The following is a 22,325-nucleotide window of genomic DNA, read 5'->3' as shown; positions in this document are numbered from 1 at the left end:
GCAGAGCGGATGCGCACGAACACACATCCGTGCTCTTGTTATCACAGAGCAGCCGTGAAAACATTATTGTGTTCATCTGCGTCGAGCGAATTCTAGCGTTACCGATCAATTTACGTCAATAAACGTACAATGATCGGTCATCCGTTGACTAGCAGATGAGCCAAATCTGATCATCGCTGAAAGAAAGAGGCGACATTTCGGATATTTTGTCAGGTGAGTTATCTGAAAGAAATTTAGACAACACGCAGCAAAATCAGCAAAAATCGAAACTCATATTCAAGCAACGCAACCGATGACGAAGATTTGTCATTTTACATATTTGTAGCTTATAATTTGATCATTGTTAAGGGTTCAGGTATTGTGGTTTGATATGAAATAAGGCTGTTGTTACTGTGTTTTGGTCAGGGGTGTTGTCTTGTGAACAGGCCTCAATCTGATCCATCAATGATCTGATCTCAACATCAGCACAATCAAAGCCTCAGAAATCTTTCATTAAGTATATGGAGTGAGATCATTTGTTAGTATAATCGCTAAATGTATAGATTTCTGTTTCGTGGTTGAGGGATTTGGACCTGTGATGCAATTTAAAAAAACAATGATCACAGTCAAACGCATTTTAACCCAGTTGATTTTTTTATTAGAATATACATATTTGTATATTAATATTGTTTTATAGATATAATTGTTTCAATCTATCTTGCATTTTTTAGCTTCTGTTAATATACTGTATGTAACATTTTACGGTTTAATGATATTTATTTTTAATGTTTTGTGTTTTTTAATGTTTTGTGCCTTGCTGACATTTTATTGTAACTTTTGTTAATACGCATATAACGTTACATGTAACTGATTCTTTATTGCTGACATTTATTTAGATGTTTTCTTATAAATAATATACTAATTATTTTACTAATACTATTACTAGTTTTTCCCAATCATTTTTAGCTTTTGTTAGTAAATGTAACATTTTACTGATTTAAATAAATTGATTTAAAATTTTAAATATTTATATTGAATTTTGAAATGATTATTTCCATTATTAATAGTAGTTTTATACATCTAGTCAGCCTAGTCGACATGTTATTGTAACTTTTGTTAACAAATAGGCTATAGCCTACACATGCAACTGATTATTTATAGCTGATATTAATTGTGAATGTTTGCATATAAACATTATATTTTGTTACTTATCATTCGTTTGTGCCATTTGCATTCTAGCTGTTACCTGATTTATAAACCTAACCAAATTGAATGTCTGATATTCTAGTATATTCCGCTAGTTAGCATCATAAAATGTCCCGTAAATGGTTTCCCTGTAAAGGATTTGGGTCATGATATATTTAGATCATTTCAGCTTCAGATTTGGGCCGGTTGCTATTATGAGCATGTTACACGGGTAGTCTTATCAAGATTCAAGCCAAACGGTTATGTTAGAGTCAGTAGAAATATTTTCAAGAAAGCATTAAAGTGTAGTCGTTCCTCTCATTCGTTGTGTTTCCAGATATTAACAGTTCTTTTCACTTGATGTGTTTTTTTAAAATGTACAGATATTACATGAATGGTGATCTTTTTCTTATAAAAGTGGAGTAATACTTATCAGATGAGAGAGTAGAATTGCAAAAGCTTTAATTATACAGAGCCACAATGAACAAAGATCTCAGACAAGCCTCAGTTTACTCGTGACTTTTGTCAACTTGGGCAACATAGCTTGGTAAACAGTGCCTTGTTTGTAACATCTACGTACATACGGCTGACATTATCTTGCGTAGGCAGCACATTTCTCCCTGATCTGCGTGTGAATTGATTGCATTTTTGTTTTCTTCACAGTATGGCTAGTTGCGGCGAGGTTAATCTTTCCATGGACTCCCTGACTTCGGGGAAGAAGGTGAGTGGGGAGTCTGTGACTGAGGGAAGCCCGTCACCGTCGTCTCCTTCCCTGCCCGTCCCAGAGTGCGCAATCTGCCTTCAGAGCTGCGTCCACCCCGTACGCCTGCCCTGCCGCCATGTTTTCTGCTTCCTCTGCGTCAAAGGAGCTTCGTGGCACAGCAAACGCTGCGCACTTTGCAGACAAGAAGTGCCTGAGGATTTCCTTGAGCGTCCCACTTTGCTCTCGCCCGATGAGCTGAAGGCTTCGGCGACGGGTGGACGCGGCGCGGGGACCGGTGGGCACGCGTGGTACTACGAGGGGCGTAACGGATGGTGGCAGTATGACGAGAGGACTAGCCGAGAGCTAGAGGATGCTTTCAACAAGGGCAAAAAGAGCGCCGAGATGCTAATCGCCGGATTCCTCTACGTGGCGGATCTGGAGAACATGGTGCAGTACAGGAGGAACGAACACGGGCGTAGGCGGAGGATGAAGAGAGATGTGATGGACATCCCTAAAAAAGGCGTAGCCGGGCTAAGACTCGATCCGGATCCTAATGTAACCGCGGGAACTGTTCCCATTGCAGCGCCTGCCGTTGCGGATTTACACGCGAGTGTGGATGGAGCCACAGCAGAGCGAGAGAGCTCTGCGGATGGAGCGGACACTGGGATCAGCGCAGGACGTCCTCAAGGAGTCTTTGCTCCGGCTCCCGTAAGGCCACCGACTGTCTTAGGAGGTCACCTGACCAGCCCTGCTTCCTCAAGCGTCATTCCGCTCGTACACGCTCTCGGCCAACTCAATATGAACCCTGCCGAGCCTGAAGAGGAAGACGCAGAGAATGAAGTGGATTCGGCCGCTCCGGACGCCTCGGGGTACGAGTCCGAGTCTGGCTCGAGTGAGGATGAAGGTGAGCAGGTTCGGGAGGAAAGTGAAGACGAGCAAACGGAGGGCTCTCAGGGTATTAGGCATAGACTGCAGCAGTTGAACAGACCGCCCCCTGGTGGCGGGCCTGCGAGTAGCGGCGATAGGTCTGGCTGTCCCGACGGTCAGTGCACTGTTACTAAGGTCTGACCTCAGCACAACTACAGAACTCCTACCCAACTACCACAACTGCTGGGTATTTCAAACCAATCTCTGAAACGCAAAAAAAATGAGCGAAATATTCAATCACAGAGACTTGGATAAGGGTGGAGGCTGGGGGGGGGGGTGGTTTGGTGTAAGAATAGTGCTTGTCTTTCTCTATCAGTCTTTTAGAGGCCTGTACCAGGGCTGTACTCTTTAATGGAAATTACAGGCAAAACTAGAATAAAACTTGCTTTTAACCATAGAATTATTATGAATCGGTCCAACCATTTGTTTTACTTTGTCATTCATTTAACAAAAACAAAAAAAAGACTATTCACAATACAACTGTGAAGGTAAAACCAATTTTCACCCTTAAATGAAAAGAAAAAAAGTGCAGAATTATATTTATCACAAGGCTATTTTAAGCTTTTTTTATGATCATTAAGATTTTTGCGTTTTCAGAACAGTTTTTGTAAGTATATTTGAACCTAAATTCTCAATACATTATATATATATGCATTACAGTAATGAGAATTTCAGAAGAAAATGTGCTTAATTTTGAATAATTTCACAGTGCAAAAATATGTTAGTAATCCTAAACACAGCATTCATTCATTATGTGTGAACAGTGAAATAACTAATCTTTTATTTATTTTTTCTTTTGATTTTGGGGTGAAATATGACCCGATATGTTCTTGACAAGTTTTGTGAGATTCACCCATTTTCTAATCACGAGATTTCATGACATCTAGCATGGATCAACACCATTATCCAGTGGTTATAGAGTCGTACAGTAATAAAATAATGTTCTGTGGTGTAATGTAAGTTTATTTTTATCATAAATTTGCCATATCAGATTTTACCCTTAGCATTCTGCCATCAGAAAATAACTGGAACTACTTGCACTGTTTTAGCAATGAAAAATAAAATTGCATCTTTTGGTTGGAAACCTGTACAGGTTGGATCTTTACTGTTTTGAATATGACAGTCATGCTGTAGATCAAATTATTTATTTTGCTATCAGCATTTTCATGGAAACCACCTGGTACAGATCCTTCTAAATCTTCAACAAGTGTTAGGAATGTTTTGATTTTTTGGTGAAATGACAAGCATTAGATGCAATACCAGCATAATTTCAAATGCAGAAACTAATGAGAATTTATTGTAGTTTTGCCGAGGATTCCTCTTTAAGCTCTAGATTAGAAAACCTTCAGTCAGCATACATTTACTACTTCTAGTGTTTCATAATGTGAGGTTTAAAAATCTTTAATTGCGTGTGTGTGCATTTGCTTTTATTTTTACGCAACTCGTCTTTATCCTTGTCTCATCTTGTGTGCTTTATCTGTTTCATTGATTTGCATGTGTAGCTGTGAGTGAGGATGGAGCCCTGGACTACGGCGCTTTGAACTCTGGGAAAGGCGAGTTTTATCAGATGTCATAAGTCGTAGTTTATAAGTAGTCCTCAGACTGTGTGAGCGAGTGGTTTTCCAGCATTGGTGTCCGATTTGAAGTTTTTTGAAATTTGAATCCGTTATTTTTCAACCCTGCTAATTCTCATCTCCATTTGTTCAGGTTCTTTGTTGTCAGCAAAATTAAATGAAAACTAAAATCGAGAATAACTTCTTTTTGATGTATTTCTGTTTTAAACGTGTTGTTTTGTTACAAGATTTATCTGAGAAATAAAGTGTTGTCTGTTAACTGTCCTGAAACTGTCCTGATGTATTTCTCAATATAAGAAGGTTTACTTTACTCTAAAGAGTTATTCTATATTTGTAATCCAAACATGTTGAAACCAGAATTAGCCACCAATACAAAATTTAAAAAATCAGCAGCAAGACTTTCTACTCTTCAAGACTTTAAAATTCATTACAACGGCAGGTGTAAGAACAGATTTACAAATGTGAATCTCATCTTCTGAGCCTGTTTTTGCTAATAAGGTTTAAACTAGAGGCCTTATTAAAATCCTTGCTCCCGTTTTCACAGACAAGGCTTAAGCTAGTCCCAGACTAAAATGCATGTTTGAGCTGGTTTACCTTAAAGGAAATTGCACTGATATATCTTAAAATATGTCAGTGGCATTTTTTTGTCTCGAGATGCACACCAGTAGCATTTTATTTTTCTAAGGCACTTTTATAAAAGCCACTTAAAAACACTCATTTAACTAAGGCCTAATCTGGCTTAATCTAAACCCTGTCTGTGAAACCAGGCCTTAAAGTTCTTAGTAGATCTTCCTGAAAAGTGCTCACTGACTTCTTAATGACTTATTTTTTGCAGCTGAACCGATTTAAATCTGGTGCACCCAGACTTCTAGAAATTGTATAAAGCCAGCTGATTACAGTTGAGATGTTTGAGAAAGCTCTTCCCATTTTTCTGTGCAATAAGCAGATGATACTGGAATTAGCTTGAGGCGATCAACAATCTGGGTAAGATGGAAACAAAGACTTTAAAACTCAAGTTTTATTATTATTCCAGTACTGTAAGACTTGCATCTTAAGATACAGTATTGGAATAATAATAAATGGCCATAAACTTCCATGTACTCTTATGTGTAAAATAAGTCTCCCGCAAAAAAAAGTACTTTAAGAAGAACTTGTAGAAGTACTATTCATAAAGTCATCTGGCTTGAATTTAATATGTTTGCAATTATTATTATTAATATTAACCTTTAGTTATGCTGATGTCTACACACTTTGGCTGCGTCTGAAATCGCACACTCTCTTAATTATACTTATTTTGAATAGGTAATTACGTAAAGACCGCTAAAAAAGGTATGTTTTATGTAGTATGAATGTAATCTGGACGTGCCACATTCGCCATGTTGTCATTATCATGTGACCTACCAGCGTCAATTACGTCGCTTCACTGCCATTCATAAATCCTCTCCTGTGGCCTCATGGGATGGTAAAGTGTCCATTGTATGCACACAGAATCTCTTCTGGAAGAAGTCGTCAGGGTACATTTTGCCTAAACTTTTATGAGTAGGCTACTGTGAATTCAGACATACTTATTTTGTCACATACTGTTTTTCACCACCTATATAGTAGGAAATTATGTGATTTCGGATGCAGTCTTTGACTTTTATCATACATGGGTTTCTGTGTACAGCAGATCACAAGTTTAAGGCTGAATTCCCCAACTCAACAAAGTTTAGATAACCCTGATTGCAACATGAGTTACAATTTCTTTGTTATATACTATTATCCTAAAAGGTATTGCTCGTTTTACAGACAACGTTTGAGCCTAGTTAGGACTAGGACTAAAATGCATGTTTAACTTTTTTTTGTTTTGTTTCAGGATGAACACAAATAATGATTTTTTTAAGGCACATTTATAAAAGCTAATTAAATCTCCTGATTGAACTAAGACCTAATCCTGGCTTATTCTAAGTCCTGTCTAAGTGTGCATCTAGTAAAATCTCATAGTGTACTTTTAAAGTGACGTGATTGTTGGTGCTTTTAGACCACATTTGTTTGCTTCGCGGTTCTCTTATATCCATTTAACATAGAAATTCGTCTGTCTTGTTTTCAGTGTCAAGCGATTTCATGTGTTCTTTAAATGCACACTACCATATACAATAGATTATCCTCAAAGCTAAAAGACATGGACTAAAAACCACCAACAAAGTCTTTAAACAAACCAGTTCAAATTTGTGTAACTGATGCAATAGGACATCATGCTATTTGTGTGTGCATGACTGTCTGTACAGTATAAGGATGAGTGCGATTGTGACCGATATAGTGACGGATATAGTGATCAGTGTCATAGTGAGGGGTTTATGCTCGTCTTCAGACAGTGTGGAGTCTGAGGTTCATGAAACTGAGCATCTCCCAGGACAGACCCCTGTGGCACTCCAGTAAACTCGTTAAACTCAGTCTGCAATGACCCTAATGGCACACCCTTCCTCTTGTCCGCCAGACAGACATCCGTCATTGCATCTCTATCCCTCCACTACAGGCGGGATGGATTGACAGATCTGCAGTAGCATCTCGCTCCTGGAATAGCAATGGGAATGTTTGTATAGTCGCTGTTCACCTTCCTAGCTTCAACCAAACTTGCCAACTTGATATTCCAGGACATGCTTAGGTCTATATGTTCTTTCTCTGGGAATCGAACATGTTTTTACTGTGCATGTGAGTGTGTATTTAAGGACAATGTCGTGTCTCTGGCTGACGGTATGTGGCCAACATGTTGGCACTGCATCTGAGATGATCTCATTCTGTAATGTCTGTAATCATTAATAACTTTCATATGACACCTCACTCCGCTGATGACATCTCAGCTCATTTTCTGCTGTGCTCTAGTCACGGCGCCGGCAAGTATGCATGGGTCATTCCCTGGGATCAGATCACAGTCGGCTTTTTAACCAGTCAACGATTTTAAAGGCACGATATACTGGGAATAAGGCTGCCTGTATGCTAGAGTTTAAATATGTTGATTTGAATGGCTGTATCCCCACTGTAAACCACATCTTACTCAGTGGTGTTTAGTTGCCTGAAGTTCTTTCACTGGGTGAAATAATTACCTTAAATTAGTGCAATTTATGTGCCACTAGCGTGACTAAATAGAATAATAATCATCGTTTTCAAACAGGTTTCCCCAACAGTTCTCCTGACTGGTATTGTTTGGACAAACAGGTAATTTCTCCCTAAACTTACACATTTAGTTGAGTAAATGTTGTTGTGTCGGGCTGGTTTCGAAAAACAGTCATGTGATTTCTTGTGTTTTATAACGAGCTGATTTTTAAGAGTTATCAGCTTTTGTTGCACATGTAAGTGTGAATAATTTTACATGATTGTGCTTAAACCGCCAATGTGTTTTTGTCAGGGAAATGGCATAAATAGTTCAACCAAAAACTGATTTATGCTTTTTAGAGGGATTATAGGCTTCTGGGGCATAAACTCGATTTGTACATTTTGTCAGCTTATTGAATCTGTTAAATTGACAACCACACAAGTTCATGTTGATACATTCTCCTCTTCAGTTTTCTATAGGGTTCAGGTCATGGGACTGGGATCGTCATGGAAGAACCTTAATTTTGTGATCAGTGACCCATTTTTGTGTTGATTGTGATGTTTGTTTTGGATCATTGTCCTGACGGAAGATCCAACCACGGCCCATTATAAGATTTCTAGCTGAGGCTGTCAAGTTTAGATTTTTTGATAGAATCCATGATGCCATGTATCTGAACAAGATACAACCTCCGGCAGAAAAATAGGCCCACAATAATAAGATCCAGCAGTACAGTATATTTATTCATTTATGATACTTTTATATGTGTGTGTGTGTGTGTGTGTGTGTGTGTGTGTGTGTGTGTGTGTGTGTGTGTGTGTGTGTGTGTGTGTGTATATATATTTATATATATGGGCAAGCTACTTAGAGAATGTATCTCAGTGATCAATAAAATTGTCAATCAAACATATAGGCAGGCATAATTTGTCAGTTCAATTGTTTATTCAACAACTGTTCCAAACCAATTTGGCCAAAAAAAACAACATAACTATATAAAACCATATAACTATATAAAACTATAACAAAACCAGGTGTCAAGAGTGTGTGCATCTTTTTCCATTTCTCACGTGTCAGCCCAAGGATTGATACTGGTACGTGATGTCACACCATACGGAGAAGTTGATGGCAATGCACCAAAAAGCTGGTTTGTAGGGCCCTATGAAATGCGTTTTATTTTTTCCCACATTCCAAATTCAGTTTTTATTTTGTTTTCATTTTTCTGTACTCCCATTTCAATGGTTAAATAACATTGTAAACGTGTAATTAATTGAAATCATGAAACGTATATAATTTAACAATAATTTATTATTTTTAAATAACTTACATTTTAAGGGCTCTATAAAATAGTTTTTTTAATGGTTTAAATTGTAATGACCAATTATTTAAAATGTAGGCCTAATGATTTAAGCAAAACTTTCTTCAAAGGTTAAAACCAACCTTTTATTTTGACAGGTTGCCACAGCTAGACCTTTGAGTCTCTGTTTTATTTTGTTTTTTTGATATGACGATAGTTTTTCTCGAATCGAGCTAAAATGCTGCTAAAGTGACTCTCAGAGCGGCTGTGTAGATGAAGTTCATCGATCCATTACTGAAAACATCGCAAGCGTCATGGGTGCTTCAGTGTGAGGTAAATGAATCCGCGCGTCTGAGCCATTCATTCACAGAGACACGCAGAACATGCATGATTCCTTTTTAAATAGTCTTTAAGCGGTTTAATATTCACAGACACTAGTCTATATCGCGATTTTATTTGAGTTTAGGCTACTTACCTTCTTTTCATCCAAGATCTGACAAATTCCGTGAAATTTCGCGTTATACAGTAGCCTAAATTTTGTTTTTGCATGGATATCGCAATTCAGTACATGTTTTCCGTATTGCGGTAACTTAATGAAATCATATGGCCCTATGGTTGCCAACCACCGTAAAACAAGAAGAAGTCACCGTCACTAACTGATCCAGCATCAGTGATAGCAGTTGTATTTCCGATTTGAGCTTGAGCTTTAGAAATGCTTGGGAAAATGTAACGTTAGCTTTTGTGGACGCTACCGCACTACTTGATAAAAAAAGAGCTTCGCTACTGAAAAGCTATTTGATTCAGAAAACAGCGACGCTACCACCACGCTACTGAGAAATGTAGTCAAACTACTAGCGTCACTACTTGTAGCGACGCTACTGCCCAACACTAGTATATATATATATATATATATATATATATATATATATATATATATATATATATATATATATATATAATTTTTTCTGACCCCAACACAACTATTTTCTGCGATTCTCCATCTGAGATCCTTGGAGAGTCTTTGGCCACTCAAACATTCCTCCTTGCTGTGCATTAGGACGATATAGACACACATACTTTCATGTAGATTCACAACATTTTCTATTGATAGGAACTTCTTAATTATTACCCTAATGGTGCTATTTTAGCTATTTTCTTACAGCCAATTTTTAACAGTCTTTTGCTGCACATCAGAACTATATTCTTTGGTTTCACACATTAAGGGAATTTGACCTTTGTGTCCAGCCGTGACTCCTTTGAAACAAAAAGTCATGGCTGGACAATTTAATGTTCCTAGTCACCTGGTGTGCTAAAAAATGTACATTTGAAGATATGAGATATTGAACTCATAAGAATTTCCAGGGTTAACAATAATTGTGGCCGTGTATTAGAGAACGTGTATCTTTAGATTTTTTTCTGGAAGTATAAATAATGCAGATTTATTTTCACAACCTTATTGGATCATATTTACCAAGGGTGCCAATAATTCTATCTATCTATCTATCTATCTATCTATCTATCTATCTATCTATCTATCTATCTATCTATCTATCTAATAATCTGTATATATATATCTGTGTATATATATCTGTGCGTGTGTATATATATATATATATATATATATATATATATTTATAACAAGGGTGTTATACTTCAAAGCTTTAGCGGATAGTGTACCATAATGAAAATAAATGTCTACATATAAAAATCATGGACACGATTCGAAAAGATTAAATGGTGCTGAAAAAATAGTCACACTTGAGCTCCTCGCGTTCAAAATGAGCACATTGGAAATTCATTACATCTAGTGAAAACTTTTCACAAGAAGAGCACAAGAGGGTTAAGCAAAAATGTGAATGAGTCATTCAGTCAGTTTGCTGCTGTAAGGAGCTTCTGGTTGCTGTTGCTGATATTGCGCTGGTCTGAGGGACGGTATAGAGATCGGGTGATAATCTTCTCTCTGACAGCAGCTGTTGGTGGAGTTCACATTCCCACGTATCAGACTGACTGAGAGTGTGATTTTCTCGCCCTCTTGAGCTGCTCTATTCTTCACTGTCTCAAGCGCCGGCCCGTGCAAACGAGTCAGGACTGCTTTACACTCTATAGAACTTTAGATTCTATTAGAAATAGAAGATTCTATTTCAAATAAATACTGTTGTTTTTAACTTTCTGTTCATCAAAGAATCCTAAAAAAAAATGTTTTCAACATTGATAATAATCATAAATGTTTCTTGAGCATCAAATCATCATATTAGAATGATTTCTGAAGGATCATGTGACACTGAAGACTGGAGTAATGATACTGAAAATTCAGCTTTGATCACAGGAATAAATTATATTTTAAAATATATTAAAATCGAAAACAGTTATTTTAAATTGTAATACTATTTCACAATATTACTGTTTTTTGTTGTATTTTTAATAAAATAAATGCAGCCTTGGTGATCAGAAGTGACTGCTTTTAAAAACATTAAAAATACCGACCCCAAACTTTTGAACGGCAGTGTATATTATACATACATACACACACATATACATATATAGGACTAATATATATATAAATATAATACAATCCCATATTTAGTATTACAAAAGGACCTAATTTATGCAATTATTTAACAGTTGTTTAAGATTTGGTCATTTTGAGATGCACAAACACATCATATAGAGTTTTTATCGGGGTTGGAGCTAAACTCTGCAGGACAGTGACCCTCCAGGACCAAAGTTGCCCATCTCTAAACCTTTCAGAGCATGTTTTTCCAATAATCCAGTTGTCAGCACAGACCATCAGGACTGACTGTCAGGTCTGTATTGTACACAGGACTGAGCTATATCTGTTGTGAAGACAGTTCTCTGGATATAACCGAGCCATTAGCGACCTCTTTTAGCCTGTCTGCAATATAGCTAGCGCTAAATGGAAGTGTCTAGCTCTAGAATGTATGTCATTGGACTTGGAGAGGGTTTTTTTAACTGACAGCTGTCTCTCTTAACATTCAAGGCCGAGCTGTGTTTTTATGTGCAATGCCATGCTGCCCTTGTTTACCTTCTAAAGCTGAGATCACATGACTAGACAGCATGCTGAGCTCGATACACAGCATGTCAGTTACCACAGAAACTCATTTCAGACCAAGTTATGTAAAGAAAAATTGTGTTTTCATGTTGTACACTACTGTACACTACCGTTCAAAAGTTGGAGGTCGATAAGATTCTCTTCGTTTTTTAAAGAAGTCTCTCCTGCTCATCAAGGCTGCATTTATTTCATCAAAAATACAAGAATATTGTGAAATGTAAATACAATTATTACAATTTTAAAATTTTAAAATATTTGGTAACACTTTATTTTACAGTGTCTTGTTACATATGTTACATGTACTTACCATAGTAATAATAGTAAATTATGCATAATTACATGGAACTAACCCTCAACCAAATCCTAATCCTACCCTAACCCTATAGTAAGTAGTTAATTAATATTACTCAGTACTTAAATATATAAATACACTGTAACAATGACACCTTAAAATAAAATGTAACCAAATATTTTTATTTAAATATATAGTAAAATGTAATGTATTCCTGATCAAAGCTGAATTTTCAGCATCATTGCTCCAGTCTTCAGTGTCACATGATCCTTCAGAAATCATGATGATTTGCTGCTCAGGAAACATCCATGTTGAAAACATTGTGCAGCTTCATATTTTTGTGGAAACTATGATTTCTTTTCCAGCATTCTTAGAAAATGTATAACATTTTATTGTCTTTGCATTTCTTGAACGCACGTTGGAAATTAATATATTTTATAAATAAAGTAGTTAATTATGTTTGTTTGTTTGTTTTTTGCACAAACAAAGCACTCACGTCGTAACCTTTATAAAATTGAGGTTAAAATCTTTTATGATATCTTTATTACTTTTCTGATTTTTGGGTGAACTAACCCTTGAATCTACAACTGTTTAACTAATTGTAATTATATGACTGCTTTATCCCATGCAGGTATTTATTTCCCTCAGTTATCTCAAGAGTTTCCTAGCTGGCATTACTGCAGTAAAAGTGTCAGGTCAGTAATCTGAGGAATGAATGTGGAAAATTATTGGCTCAGGGAGTTTTTGGTTCTCTGCTGTGCACTTACTGTCGTCACTGAGGGACATTCGGTCTATGGGTTTTGTTATGTAATAGTTATTTCACAATATTTAACACTGGACTAAATTATTATTGATTTTGGGGTTAATGAAAATGCTTTTCATTTCAGAGTAATATGTGTAATGATGCAGCGGACGAGGAGAGATCCTTTTGCAGGCTTTATGAAATAACAGGGTCAGACAGGCAAGGGTTGAATACCAGCGATATAAGCAGAGCAGAATACACACAATCAGAGTCCAAGAACAGGCAAAGGGTCGGGGCAGGCGGCGAAACAATCAGAGTACAGAGTCCAGGCAGAGAGTAAGGCAGGCAGGCAGCAGACAACGAGAGGTAAGGTCCAGATAAAGTCGTAACAGGTAAGCAAACACAGGGTACAACGCTCAGAATAATTCACTGGGAAAGCAATACTTCGCGCTTAGTGAATGTGAAAACCAGGTATTTATGGTGTGAGAGAAACAAGGTGATAAGACACAGATGAATGAAATGAGTGCTGATGAATCCGGGCAGTGAGTATGGGAAATGTAGTTTGTGAGGAAGTGATCATAGTCTATTGTGGAGCACCCTCTGGTGGCTCATAGAGAAGAATTTGTTCAAATTTTCAAAGACATGGCACTACGCGGCGCTGCTCGTCCGGTGTGCGACCCCTTTTAGGAAATGGACAGCCGCCGACACGAACGCACACACCCATTTACTTGATAATAAAGCCGTAAAGTAGGCTATCTTTCAACTCAGGACCATAGCTCAGGACAGCGCCACTTCTCACAAATACAGACAGGATTGGAGATCAAAAGTTTAACTGACACGTAACCGCGATCAGAGGCGTTTTCATCCGAGAAACGCTGTGATTGGTGGATAGGATATGGAGCAGGCGACTGACAGCGACATAACCAATCACAGTATGACAGACGCTTCACATAGCACCAACTGCAATGTTTAATTTTAAATGAATGTAGCCTACTGGCAGTCTGGCACACACATGGGTGCTCGGTATTTTCCGTGGGTGCTCGAGCCCCGGAGCACCCACGGTATCGGCGCCTATGGCTCAGGACGATCTGCTATTATAGGCACGGAAGTAATGGTGCATTCCTCCGCAACCCCCACGGTGAACGCTGAACTAACAGTCAACAAGGCATAGTCCATAAACTGACTGAGAGATGAACGGGGACCCTCACGGATTAAACGTGATCTGAGCGTCTGATTAAAGCCCTCACAAAAGAAATCTATGAGCACACAGTCCGGCATATCAGAAGAGTAAGCAAGATCTAATTACTCTTGGATATAATCCTCGAGGGATCGAGAGCCCTGCTCAAGGGTTAATAACATTCGTGCATTGTCCAAACCTGGCCGATATCCACAGGGAAAGCCGCTGGATCCTTGTAGTGGGGAAGTATTCTGTAATGATGCAGCGGACGAGGAGAGATCCATTTGCAGGCTTTATTAAATAACAGGGTCAGACAGGCAAGGGTCGAATACCAGCGATATAAGCGGAGCAGAATACACACAATCAGAGTCCAAGAACAGGCAAAGGGTCGGGGCAGGCGGCGAAACAATCAGAGTACAGAGTCCAGGCAGAGAGTAAGGCAGGCAGGCAGCAGACAACGAGAGGTAAGGTCCAGATAAAGTCGTAACGGATAAGCAAACACAGGGTACAAACGCTCAGAATAATTGACTGGGAAAGCAATACTTCGCGCTGAGTGAATGTGAAAACCAGGTATTTATGGTGTGAGAGAAACAAGGTGATAAGACACAGATGAATGAAATGAGTGCTAATGAATCCGGGCAGTGAGTATGGGAAATGTAGTTTGTGAGGAAGTGATCATAGTCTAATGTGGAGCACCCTCTGGTGGCTCTCGAGGGCACTCCAGCTGGTGATCGTTTAAAAATGTGAGAGAAATAGGGGGTGTTTATTCTTGAGAAATAATATTGATATGAAACATATATTTTAATTGTCACTGTTGCCACAAGGAGCGCATTAGCGTACATTAGCATAAACTGTCTTCTTATATGGTCATGTTATTAAAATACCTCACCAGAGTAATGCAAGAATAGTAAGTGTGCTTCTGCAGGAAGGCTGCGTCCAGTGAGGCCGCCACGTCATCATGCGCCAGCGAAAACCGTCTCATTTTAAAGGATCCTTATTTCAAGACAACAAATATTCTCTATGCAAGCATGTAAATAAAGAAGCTCACTGCACCTAAAATTGTCCAAATGAGGTGCGTAGACCAAAAACACAAATTAGGCAAACACTTCAAAAAGCTAGCACACTCTAATAACAATGAAGGGGAACCACCAATTCCATGAAAAAAAAAAAACATTGCTTTAATGAAAAAGTGGCAAATGTTTTGGTCTCATCATGTGACCTTTCTCAATGCCTATTCAATTCACATTTATTTGTCTTTCGCTTTTCACAATACAGCTTCACAGAAAATGCATGTCTACATTACAATTTGGAGTGATCTTTAATCAGAGGTGACTGTGTCCAAGTAATGGATTTCAGAAATGTAAATCACGTTGTTAGCTAATTTCATGTATTAATTTAAGGCAAAAACAATGAGCTCACTGAAGTCATTATTCCAAGTAGTGAACATAATGATTGCAGTATAAAGAAAATTTTGCATTGGTGCATGTTGATTCAGAGTCTGTGTCATCTGAAGTCCTTGCAGTAGTTGAAATCATCCCTTCACATGTGTTGGGCATCAGAAGTCTTCATAAGAGGCTGGATCCAAACTGGAGCTGAAGTCATCTCTAGTTACCTCTGGAGGGGCATCCCGAGATAAAACAGAAAAGCAAATGGAGAATAATTAGTGTAGCTGCTGTTCATAACATTTCAAGCTTATATAACTGGAGTACAAGGTTATGAGATGCATTATGTGAATGCTTGGTTAAAGAGATGTGTCTTTAATCTAGATTTAAACTGCGAGTGAGTCTGAGCCTCGAACATTATCAGGAAGGTTATTCCAGAGTTTAGGAGCCAAATATGAAAACGCTCTCCCTCCTTTAGTGGACTTAGATAGGTACAACAAAAAGCCCGGAGTTGTTTTACCTTAGAGAGCGTGATAGAAGGTTAGTTAAATACACAGGAGCTAAACCTTTTAGGGACTTAGGTCAGTAGCAATAATTATACTTCAATATAATTGATACGAAACTTAATACGTAACCAGTGTAAAGAGTGTGCAGGCTTTTTTGAAGTGTTTCCCAACATGCAAATGTTTGGCCAAGGCACTGCATGTGCATGTTTTCTGTGGTACATACTTAGTATGCATTCTTGTGTTACTGTGTTGGTTACGAATCTCGGTATTCTCAAGGGGGTTATAGAGTTACCATGTAATGTCTGATTTGACTCGAATTGAGTGGAGGTAAGGAGTTGCAAAGGAGTTTGTAAAATTCTCTTCAAACTGTTGCTCCATCATAAAAATAGAGAAAGCGGTTTGGAGAATGGTTTAATGGATGCATGTGCCCTCTATAACACCCCTTTTGATAAAAAGTGATAATGCACAATGTAGTACTTGACTACTTGTATTATGATTTGCACTTCAGGATGCATCATCATGTAAAAATCAAACTTGCATAGTTAGAAGCATTTGATTTGCTAACTTGTGCATTTTTTGTAAATTTTGGGCCACTATTGCATCTAATCATTAACTTGCATAATCGCATATCTCTCTTTCTCTTTGTAATATGTTTCTCTAATGTAATGTACTGCAGCAGGACACACATGGCAAGACATCTGAAGAGCTCCTTACTGGTTGTCTTTCCTCTCTGACATCACAGATGTGTTACTGGGCAACTCTTACACATTCAAGCGGTTCCCCATACACTTCTACAACAGCAGGTGACACTGGCCGAGATGATCTGAGATCAGCGTTTACGTTATATAGCCAAGTTGTCTGTGTTCTGCTGTCCAGGATTAGACATTGGTAATTCACCAATTGCACAGAGAAGTCTTTGCCACGTCCTTTATCATTCCTTTAGTCATTTGCTAAGGCATCACTATATTGCTATTACTTCAGTTTACAGCTTACCCTTTATAAAAGATTTAGCTCTTTGGTCTGCAGAAACTACTCAGCAATGCCCTAGCTGAAGAAACACGTTTCCAACCACTTGACAAACATCCAGGCAAAGAGTTTTGTTTGGGTAAGCAAAGCACCACTCACACAAACATTAGGTTTTAGGTGGTGGTTAAGGGATTAAGGTTCAGGGCTGGTAACCAGAACGATGCTGGTTTGAAATGAGCAAGAAATGTGCAATTAAGGTTGCTCCTGTCCTATAATCACAAGTTCCTGTGGCGTGCTAAGAAGACCTCACATGTAAGTTGTGAACATCTATCTATAGCTGCTCTGTGCTTCCAGGGTGGTGTTATGATGAAGGGAAGCCTTTATTGCTCATTTACAGATTCAGAGTGAGACAAGAAAGAGATGCCCCCTGGACATCACACGTCCCCCTTAGCACCGACACGTCTAAGATTTCTGGCACCAAAACAACGTCACGCTTCCTATTTCAGGCACAGGTGCAACATTTCAGCAGCGGGTCGAGTAACTGGGAGAGCAGGGCTCAAAGAGAGACAGCGAAGCTTAGTAAGAGTAGGCTACATTAGGACCCTGAATGAGGAACAGGACACTTCCTAATGGATTTTAGTAACATAGGATAAGAGCAATGTTAATACTGTTTAACAAGGAGATAATTAAAGAGGGGGCTTTAATGTTGGCATGAAGCGTCTTATACTGTAGTTTTGCTCTTTAGGAAAATGAGTGATGTAAGAAGAAAAATGTACCCCCCTGTTGCCATACTAGATTTTTACATTTCTGATGTGCCCTTGGACAAGTTGCTGAGATGCTACTAGGATATTATTGGTGGTAGCAAGTTTGTTGCTATGTAATTATTAGGGTGCTCAGAGTGGTTGTTAACACATTGCTATGTGGTTGCTTACTGGCTAAAAGTCAAAAGAACCCACTCCCAAGTCCTTAGATGACTCGGTTGATCCATAAGTTGCCTGTTTTATTATCTTCCAGGAGAAAATCAGCTAGCCAGATCACAAGTGAATGTAATAGCACGCTGATCAGAAAAGGAATATTAGTGCTAATATCGCCACTAAAAACAAAAACAATGAAATGTACAGAGTCTAAAGTTCAAGCGTTTCACTGACTCGTCAAAGCACTTGCGTTTATTATACAGAGAAAGAAAGAAAAAAGACAAAAAGCATCACGTTTTTGTAAGGATCATATCACAACATTAAATAAACACTCCTAAGCATTTCTTCATTATAATATGGTCAAAAGATATCATTTACTTTTCACAGATGTCGAACTTAAAGGATTTTTTTTACAAGGCTGGAGAATGCAGACATGTTCCCACAGAAAGGTGCCATGCACCACGTAGTTACAGCCCACGTCTGACACAGTCAAATAAGGCTTATAAAAAGATTATAGGCCCATTACGAGTTCTGTATGTTAATATTATGAAGCACTAATGCAGCACTAAAATGGACTTTGACAGAACATCAAAACATTTGTGCACGCCTTTACAGATAATGCATAATAGATAAGGCTCAATAACTCCATGTTGCCATGTATGCTTAAATATGTTATGCGTGTTGCATACATGCTTATATGGTTACAAAAAATGCCCTACATGGCACCCAAAGAACTGAACCGTACACAAAGCACTCAGGAAAATAGAAAATTTTTTTTAAAATAATACAAAATGTAATGAGAATGACAGAAAGAAATGAAGAGAAAAAGGCAATGAAAGGTTCATAGGCACAGAAGTTCACCAGGTCAGAGAATTTCCACTCAAGTTTCTTTCCAAAGCACTTCAAACAGTGTAGAGTTGAATGAAAACAGTATCCTTTTGATGTTATTTAATGAAAATATCATAGGCCATCCTAGCAGGCTGCGATAAGGTACTTTGAAGTTGTGGTGGTTATATACAAAAAAAGTAGATCATGTTCTATAAAAGGTCAAAGGTTTGTCTATTCCCTTTGGTGAAACTGTCCTTTTATGTGTCCATTCAATGTTGTTCTATCCTGGTCACATGATCACCGTTTCTGTGTGCCGGGAATATGAATTCAAGAACTGTTTGGTTTTAAGACCAGGGCTTGATGGGCAGGATGTGTGGGCGATTTTGCTTGAGGGGGTATGCTTTGCCCACCTGGATGGACGGCGTTGATTGGCTGGTCTAGCAGGACGGGAAAAATTGCTACAGCTGTGGGCAGCAGATGACTCGTGGTTGACCTTTAGGGGAAAATGTCTTAATGTAAATATCTTTGTGCATAAATGATCAATACTTGGGTGAATATTCTTGCATTGTATGTACCAATATGTTGTCTTTAATTGGCAGGTAAGAGGAAACAGAAAAGAAAGTAGTGTAAAGGCCATTGCACACTGAGTCCGAAATTCGCATCCAAAATTGTCGCACGTTAAAAAAAAAATTCGACCTCACGTTATGTCAATCATGCTTGCACACTGTCTACGAAACTTTCACCCGTCATAAAAAAAAACTATTTTCTGCGTTTTTCGCATCCGCAGCAAGCAATGGTGTTTGAATGGTGTTTTGACAATTCAGAGCCACCGAATCACGAATACGAAAAAACACAAAGATTTCGGACTCAGTGTGCAATGGCCTTAAGGGAGAGAGGGGAGAATGGGATCGGGAGGACTACAGCTCAGAGCAGGGTTCCTCATTCCTGGTCCTGGAGAACAACTTTACTGCAGAGTTTAGTTTCAACTTTATTTAAACATGACTGAAGTAAGTAATCTAGGTGTTTGGGTTTACCTGAATTTAATTTAAAAATAACCGGAATTACCCAATTGTGTTGGAGCAGAGTTGGAACTAAACTCTTCAAGAAAGTGGCTTTCCAGACCCAGGAATGAGGAACACTGGCCGAGAGCATGTGCACTACCATTGCACCATCGCTCAGACAAGGATGAATACTGCATTGTAATTTAGTGTGTGTGCAGATCACATTTGAATACCTTCTTCACCTGCTTGGTGTCCAGTTGCTGGGTGAATGCGGCCCTCTGACTTCTGTTGTTCTCAATTTCCATCCTTTCTAGAAGTTGTTCCAAGTTGTCATTTCCCTGTCTCATCTTATCAACACCCAGCCCAGTGTGTATCTTACTGAAGTTTTGAGTTCCTGCTGCCAGAATCCTCTCCACCATCTGGTAGTCAGACAATAGGTCCTCACCCTGGAGGCCTGCTTTGTGGGCTTTTGGCCCTGGAGGCGCCTTGTGATACTTCGATTTAAGGTGAGACTGTGATGGGCTTAAGTTATATGCCAGACCATACTGTTCAACAGCACTACCACCCCTCCCACTGTCTCTGTCTCCATTCAGGAGGTTTCTAGAAGGACCAGCTGCCCAAGGCTCCTGGCTGGACTCCAGTTCAGTTACCAGTACGTCACAGTTTGTAAGGCATTTCTGGACGGGCGCACGTGTGGATGCCCGCTTGGCGTCAAACTTGCTCTGGCAAATAGGAGTGCTGGTGTGCCTCGGAGGTTCAGTGGAGACAACAGTGGTCACAAGACCATCCTCTATCAGGGTTTTCCCCTCGTTCTCCTGCAACATGGCACCAAACTTACGCAACACTGATGGGCTGCCAGATTTCCTGTCAAGCAAGAGGCACTTCCTGTCAGGTTGTTGTGATGATTCATGGTAAGTGGAACGAGGGGTTACAGGAGAAGCATCTCTCTGTCTGATTGCCAGTTTGGAAGCTGAATTTTTAGGGGGAAGCTCGTTTGATGAAACTGGGTCTTTCCAGCTAACATGGCGGGCTTGGGAGTCATCCCAACTTGATTTCTTGTTCTTGTTGTTCTCGGCCTCCTCAAACTCATCCAGAACTACACATGAGGCAGTCCTAAAGTGAAAACACAAATCAACCAAAATCAATGAAAAGTAGTCACAAAAGGGAATTGGGCGGACACTTAAAATTGGTCAATCATCCAACAAGAAACATGCATGATGATAAGACAAACAATAGGATTCATTCTGATAAATTGAAATAGGAAAGGCTTTACCTGTTTGTCACCAGGCTACTCTTCATGCTATCTTGATAACTGGGTGTAACTGGATATACCTTGGGGTTCTGATAGCAAAAAGAGGAAGATATGGGATATAAGAGGGATATCAAAGGTACCAAGTCCTTGGGGTTTAAGAGTCTAGATGAAGGATAGATTGATAAATAGTGTGAGAGGTACTCACTGCATTCGGATTTCCAAGATTATTTCCAAAATGCGGGCCCTGTTGGAGATATCCATTGAGGATGTCTAGGGTGGCATCTTGCCTTTCAAGATCATGACAACTGGCAGGATAATGGCTGCCGTTGCTCAGGGAATTAAGTGTGTAATTGTTGGAGCCATTATAGTAATCACTGGGGTGGTGAAACCCAAGGCTTTGCATAACTGAATGATCTCCTTTTACTTCATTGCATTGACGAATTGGGAGGTTGTTGTTGGGGTGACCATGGGGTTCATGATAACCATTGGTCTGGTGTCTATACTGAGAATTGACAGGAAGCAAAGTAATGTCTAGGCTTTTGTTGTTTGTGACATTGCTTGTGCTGCTTTCGCTGGCTTCTCTTCGTGCTTTGACCTCGTTGTACAACTGAAATACATATCATAATATCAGAAACCTTTTTTTTGTTTTTGCCTACATGAAAGCAAATGTTTCAAATGCACAAGTCAGCAAATACTACTGGTATAATGTCTAGACATGCAATCTTTTTTTTTTAAAACAGCATGAGGTTTCTTCAGAAAGGGGTCACTGAGAAAAAGAAGAGGGTTATTTGGAGGTTAATCAATCTACTATAACAACATACTCACTTGGCCTGTTTCAACATGAATGTGTTGACTTCCTGTGTGGGTTTTAGTGTGTGTGTGTGAGAGAGAGAGAGAGAGAGAGAGTGTGTGTAAATGTTTTTGGGTTGTCTGTTACTCCTATCCCTTTGGGTTTAATAAACTTGTTAACATCAGTGAAAGTCATGGACCAGATGGAGGGTGAAGCACCTATTATTATACCCAAGAGATGCAGCCAACTTTGGCAACAGGAGGTCAAGGTCCTTTCAGCCAATCACAATCCTTGTTAGTGGCCACTATCATAACATAAACAACTTCATGGACTGCATGGACTGAATGCAGGATTGCAGTGCTACTGGATCTTTTGGCATTGTTTATAGTCAAATCAGAGCATCATAGTTTTTATGTTTATTTACATCTTTAAATAAGGATCAGAATGAGTTTCTCTCTCTCTCTCTCTAGATATGGAGATGGATTCTGTCACACTGACTGGCGTCGCTGCATTTGAAAGTTTTTCTCACCTCTTCAATCTTCCTCTGCATGTCCTGTAGCTGATCTTCCCATTCCTGCATCTCGGAGTCAAAACTATCAAGCAGGTCAGCTCTCTCTCCACCCCACACACAACTTCTGGGCTCCGGCCCACAGTGCAATTCCAATGCGGCCAT

At 39.0% G+C, this 22,325-nt stretch overlaps 2 protein-coding genes across 2 annotated transcripts; one reads left to right on the top strand and one right to left on the bottom strand.

The window, feature by feature from the left end:
• On the top strand, window positions 1-4,632 carry rnf146 (ring finger protein 146). The gene is made up of 2 exons (XM_077218740.1): window positions 1-213; window positions 1,828-4,632. The coding sequence occupies exon 2, from the start codon at window positions 1,829-1,831 to the stop codon at window positions 2,933-2,935; it is 1,107 nt and encodes a 368-aa protein (XP_077074855.1). The 5' UTR covers window positions 1-213; window position 1,828; the 3' UTR covers window positions 2,936-4,632.
• Window positions 4,633-17,997: 13,365 nt separating this feature from the next.
• LOC143725874 (uncharacterized) lies at window positions 17,998-22,325 on the bottom strand. Its single transcript, XM_077218692.1, has 5 exons — window positions 22,182-22,325; window positions 21,068-21,469; window positions 20,884-20,951; window positions 19,853-20,723; window positions 17,998-19,102 (listed from the first exon to the last, which is right to left on the bottom strand). Exons 1-5 carry the CDS (start codon window positions 22,323-22,325, stop codon window positions 18,899-18,901), a joined length of 1,689 nt encoding a protein of 562 aa, XP_077074807.1. The 3' UTR covers window positions 17,998-18,898.

The sequence above is a fragment of the Siphateles boraxobius genome, unplaced genomic scaffold (assembly GCF_051911475.1).
Source record: "Siphateles boraxobius isolate OS27281-9 unplaced genomic scaffold, OSU_SipBor_1 77, whole genome shotgun sequence".
NCBI lineage: Eukaryota > Metazoa > Chordata > Actinopteri > Cypriniformes > Leuciscidae > Siphateles > Siphateles boraxobius.
Note: the sequence above shows the minus strand (reverse complement) of the source record. Positions and strands in the feature narration are given on the sequence as shown.

What these genes read in the sequence shown, in the direction of transcription:
- rnf146 (XM_077218740.1), top strand. Translation starts at nt 1,829, where the DNA reads ATGGCTAGTTGCGGCGAGGTTAATCTTTCCATGGACTCCCTGACTTCG.
- LOC143725874 (XM_077218692.1), bottom strand. Translation starts at nt 22,325, where the DNA reads ATGGCCGCATTGGAATTGCACTGTGGGCCGGAGCCCAGAAGTTGTGTG. An exon ending in AGTAGCCTGGTGACAAACAG is followed by an intron (nt 20,724 to 20,883) that starts GTAAAGCCTTTC and finishes TTTTCACTTTAG; the next exon opens with GACTGCCTCATGTGTAGTTC. An exon ending in AGCAACTGGACACCAAGCAG is followed by an intron (nt 19,103 to 19,852) that starts GTGAAGAAGGTA and finishes TTTCCCCTAAAG; the next exon opens with GTCAACCACGAGTCATCTGC.